Below are 5,335 nucleotides of genomic sequence, written 5' to 3' on the forward strand. Positions count from 1 at the left end.
CTCCAAGCACATTGGTCTTGCCATATCTCAGCCTGGAAGGTGAGGCAGGAGAGATAAGGAGGCACCCTAGAGGAGTCCCCCTGTGGATTTTCCTGATGTTCCCACAGTGATCCCTGGTGGGGTGACACAAAGAAGCAGGATTTCACAAGCAGCCCAATGATTTATTATAAAGCTGTGTTTCAGACTATATTTCTTTCACCTCTTTGTTCGTTCACAAGATTTCCTTTATTGTTGTCTGCTTATGCACAAGCCCAGGACCACAAACACACTGAGAAATGCCCACTGACCAAACTGAAGGAAAATTCAAATCCTTGCAGTCTGCAAATGATCTCATCAAGGCCACTGTGGAAAAGAGATTGATTTTCAAGTCTTTTTCTTTACTTTTTGCACCCTATCTACCATTCACCTCCTCTCCCCAGAAAGACAAGGCCTCCTCCCTCTCAGGCCATGACTCCATGTGACCAGAGCAGGCTCTTGCTCTCTCTGACAGAGAGGGACTCTTTGTTAGGAGCTGCAGTGACAGGACAAGGGGCAATGGGTACAAATTGAAAGAGGTGAAATTTAGGCTAGATATTAAGAAAAAAAATTTTCCTGTAAGAGTGGTGAGACACTGGCACAGGTTGCCAGTGGATGCCCCAACCCTGGCAGTGTTCAAAGCCAGGTTGGATGAAGCCTTGAGCAATCTGGCCTAGTGGGGAGGTGTTCCTGCCCATGACAGGGAGGGTTGGGACTAAATGATCTATAAGGTCCATTCCAACCCCTATAAATTCTGTAATTCTTGGTGCCAAGGGCTCAGCTGAAGGAATGGAGCCTGGCAGGGAAATTGCAGGCTTTGAGTCTTCACACTGCCAGCATAGATGCTTGTGTTTCTGTTCCCTGCACTGGTAACCACCAACTTCTTGTTTTGTTTTCCTTTTTTCCTTTCTTGAAAACATCCACTGCTGCTTCTCCAAGGAGTTCTCCTCAACTTCCAGCACCACTGCTGTTGGCACCGTCACCTCCCGGGTGACCAGGAATGGGAATGCTGTCATGGAGAAGGACTTACTCAATCATGAGGACTTGGCAGGAGACCGGGGCATGGTAGATGATATCTTTGATGAGACCTATCGGGAGAAGGAGGGTCCCAAGCCCCCGCTGCGATACGTCTGGAGGAATATCATCCTCATGAGCCTGCTGCACCTAGGGGCCATATTTGCATTGACGCTGATACCTTCTGCAAAGATCCAGACATTGGCATGGGGTAAGCACATTCCTCTATCTGTTTCTTGGCATCTGCAGACCCCAGATCTCTTGGGTGGGATTGTTTTTCCTCCAGGTTTACAGACTCAGGGACGAGAAAGAAGGAAGTGGAGGTCTTCCGTTAGAAGAAGCTGTTCAGCCAGCTTCGTAGCAAGCTGTGGGAGGTCTTGCTAGTGTCTCTTGCAAGGTCATACATGAAAGGGAAGGATTTGGCAGGGGCCTGCTTAGCTGCTCAAAGAATAAACTTGATTCACAGACATTAGGCTTGGAAGTAGCTCACACCTGAATGTGCAGCTGCTTCTGGGATGAAGCACAGAAAATGTTTGATGGAGTACTGTGATAGTCCCAGAAAGTTAGGAAGAAAGATGCTAACAAGAGCCTTTAAGGAATGGCTGGGAAGGCAAGGTACAGGGCACTATTTGGCATAAGACTGCTGCCCAGAGATGAGAACCATTCCTGTCTCTACCAGGGAAGGGTAAATCCTGCAAAGCCTCCACATGTATGTGAGGGGAAGAGACAAAATACAGTTGTGCTGAAGATAAAAGTCAAGAATTAAGCCTGAAGCTCAGGTCTATTATCATTCTTAAAAAAGCATAGATTAGCCTTCATCATCCCGGAACTGAGCCTGACAACTTTCAAAAAATAAATAAGCGTCTCTCCAGGCAGCAAATTCCAGTGGAAAGCACAACCCAGCAGAAGGTAACTAGGCAAAGCTCTGCTTTCTCAGAGACCTTGCCCTGGATAAGAACCAAACTTCTCCTCTGACTGCTTGAAAGACAGATGGGCCCAGGGCCCACACTGTGGGGGAGACTCAGTTTCCATGAGCCTTTGTGTGGACCCCTGGAGAAGTCCAGAAGCCAAATGTCTCCCAGTGGGGAAGTTGAGAGATTGCATCCAGCCCCTGCCTCCCTGTGAAACAGAACGTCCTGAAACGAAAAGTAACAGCCTAATTTGAGACCTGCTGGCATGGTTTTTGGTTTCAGTGGTGCTCCTGCAAAGTGCTCGGCTGGGAGCAGCTTCCCAGCCAGGCTGGCTGTGGATGGGCCCTGGAGCAATCCACCTGGTCTGTCATGCTCTCAAAGCCAGTCCTGATGGTTGTGTGCAACAGGCATCACAGCTGAACAGGGAAGGAGATGGCTTTCTGGATAGCCTGGTTGACTCCTCCTCCTGGACCATATCAGCCTCTCACAGGCAGAGTTTTGGGGATGAACATCACTGGAGGCTACAGCCAGAGTCTGGCTGCAGCATCCACAAAAGCAGAGGCACCGGTGTGTTCCCTGTGCAGCCAGCACAGCCCTTATGAAAGAAGACTTTGCTGGGCCTTTCCCTTGTGAAAACCTGACAGGCTGCACTTTTCCCTGGCCTGGCAGGGCTGGGCAGAACATGCAGCCTCAGCATGACCTTGGAGGAGCATTTCAGGGCTCTCAGTCCTGTTCTGTGTGTGCCATCCCTGGGCTCTCAGCTGGAGGCTAGGCAAGGACTGCTCATTTCTTTCACTCACTAGGCTGACAGACTGGGTCTTCCAACCCCAGTCAAATATCCTCAGGGCACTGGGGCAAGGAGAAGGGAACAAGCGAGTCAAATTTACTGGTTTCATTTCAAGCTGCTGAGATGCACTATGATTTCCAAATCAATCCAACGCTTCTCCCCTGAGTTCCCTTGGGATACTTAAGTGGGCTCGAGCATCTTTATGCAGAAGATTAATGCTGTTTTGCATCCTGCTGAGCCCCACCCTTCCCAAAAAGGGTCTCTGAGGCAGTGTCTTTGCAACCACATGCCTCTTCGGGATGTCTGTATGGCATCCCATGGCATTTCATGGGAATCTGCCTTGCTTTTTACCCGGTGTCAGTCCTTCCTGCTCCCCTCACTCAGTCAACTCAGATGTGAAGTGCCAGTTGCTCTTCTGCCACTGTGAGGCACTGTGAGATTCCTTGGTGGCTTCTGGAGTGACATGCTCTGGGAATGGCAGAAGGTCGTGGGGTTTGGGGGAACTGCACTGTTGTGGATTGGCTGAAGATCCATCCTGCCTTACCAAAGCTGGAGTAGCTCCACAGAGCTCCCTGTCCTGCATCCCTGTTCTGGGAAAGGACCACCCTTCACAGCACCTTGCCGTCAAGTCAGCATGCACCTATAGTCCATTCTCCTCCAGTGCTGACTGGAACTGGGATACTCTGATCCTCCACAGGTCTGCCTTCTCAGCAAGGCTCCTTGCTCCTTGCATTGCTCTCTTCTCAGTTCATACCTTTCTTTAGCACATACAGGGCATCTGTAACTGTCATCTCAGTGACTGGTTGTTACTCTCCCAGCACCCCTTGGAAGCAGGGAGAAGACTACAGTTCTCATTTTACACACAAGGATAGCACAGCAGAGACTTATTTTGTTCCCGGCAGTATACCATGGGCTCATGGCAGAGCAGTTCTACAAGTGGTAGTTCTGGAGCTGCTGGGGTTTTTGTTTTCATTTCTTTCTTTGTTTTTCAGATCGTTCCTTCCTTAGGCTGTGTACATAAACTACAAAATTAACAGGGCCCTAGATGTTCTCTGTTGTGATGCCACAGGCAGCTGTGGTGCCTGGTAGCTCATCTGCCTTCTATATTTTATTATAAGGAGCAATCCCCTGCTTACACCCTCTTCATCCAGGCCACCATCTCCTTGATGTTCCTGTCCCTCTGAAACCAGTTATGTTGGTGACTGTCCTCTTTTGTTTTCATTTCTGTGTGCTAATTCCTCTTTGTCCCTCAAGCTCTCCAGCCCTGCCTTCATCATTGTTTGCTGTTCTGCGTTGCTGTGTGCATTGTATCCCCTGATCTCTTTCTGGTACAGAGCTTCCCAGAACAAGCTCGGGTTGTTGATCAGGTGAGAGCTCACCATAACAAGAGCTCTCTGAGCCCCTCCAGCACTGGTTTTCTAGTTAGCTCCCCTTTTATTTACTGTCCTCTCCACTCTGCTTGTCAGAGTCTTGCATGGTCTTTTCAAGGATCACAGGCAGATTTTACATCATTTGCCGAATGGTGCAGAGACTTAGTCTGGAAGGGTAGGGTGCAAAGGTGATTGATATTTTCTTCTCTAATTGCTTGGATCCTCCCTTGAAATGTGATTTGTGGGTTGTCTTCTTGGCTCTTGGGTGCAGCAGACTGACAATATTTTTGTTAACCCCTGGCCAACAGTATGTGCAAAACTGTGATAGTTTCTCTTGACATGGTGCTCTGTCAACACCTTGGTTCCCTGCAGTGCCAGCAGTGCTAGAAACACGGGTTGGTACCATTTTTTGTTGCTGCTGTATCATCTTTGGACCAAGACAAATCTCGCTGGATAATTTATGCAATTCTGATGGCCTGAAAATCTCAGCCAGTACTATCCCCAGGGATGTGTCCAGCAAAATGTTTACATTTTTTGTTACTTTCCCATCAAGACTACTGCTGGCAACACCTTCCCACTTAGTGTTCTCTCCAGGCTGAACTAGCAGGTGGTGTGCTTCTCCTCCAAGCATGGCAGGAAAATTAGGTTTTAGTGACAGCATTGATAGCTCCTCCTAAACACTGTTCCCCTTATGCAGCCTGCACATGTTTCACTGCTTCTGGTATCTTTCTCCTGAGAGAGCAGGACTCACCTGGCTACCAGGACTGGGTGGCAAGGACAGAACAGTCTTGCACTGAGCAGAAGCCCAAGGACACCTGCTGGAGCAAGAACACCTCTACATGTAAACATCCTTGGTGTTGACTGCAGGTGACAATGCTTTTAGCACATTCCTGGCTTCCCATCATAACTTGGGGTCTGAATCTGAGCCCTGAAGAGGTAAAGGCTAGTGAGTCATAGACATGACTGAATCCAGAATGTTTTGTTTAATTTTTGGAACATTGAGTGCTTATTACTGCCAGTGGTCATAATTGTTTGTGTTCCAGTTGAATAGGTCACTGGGAACATCACCTGTGAGTTGACAGTCTTTTGTATCTTGTATAGTTCAAAGCATGGTGTGGAAGATGGCTTTGAATCCTCAGCTGATTAGCTGTGTCCCTAAGTCCTTCAGTTTGGGGCAAAAATCACAGGGCAGCTGCTACTTTATTTCACCTTCTCTACACTTTTTCCAATTGAATTCC

General features: G+C 48.4%; 1 protein-coding gene across 1 annotated transcript in view; it reads left to right on the forward strand.

The window, feature by feature from the left end:
- Positions 1 to 957: 957 nt before the first annotated feature.
- Positions 958 to 5,335, forward strand: part of LOC103803761 (acyl-CoA desaturase-like) — a 15,114-nt gene continuing 10,736 nt past the window's right edge. Inside the window, exon 1 of the mRNA XM_009076333.1 lies at positions 958 to 1,240. Within this exon, the coding sequence (XP_009074581.1) occupies positions 1,030 to 1,240 (211 nt within the window). The 5' untranslated portion in view covers positions 958 to 1,029. The remainder of the gene's footprint in view (positions 1,241 to 5,335) is intronic.

This window comes from Acanthisitta chloris, unplaced genomic scaffold (assembly GCF_000695815.1).
Source record: "Acanthisitta chloris isolate BGI_N310 unplaced genomic scaffold, ASM69581v1 scaffold29806, whole genome shotgun sequence".
NCBI lineage: Eukaryota > Metazoa > Chordata > Aves > Passeriformes > Acanthisittidae > Acanthisitta > Acanthisitta chloris.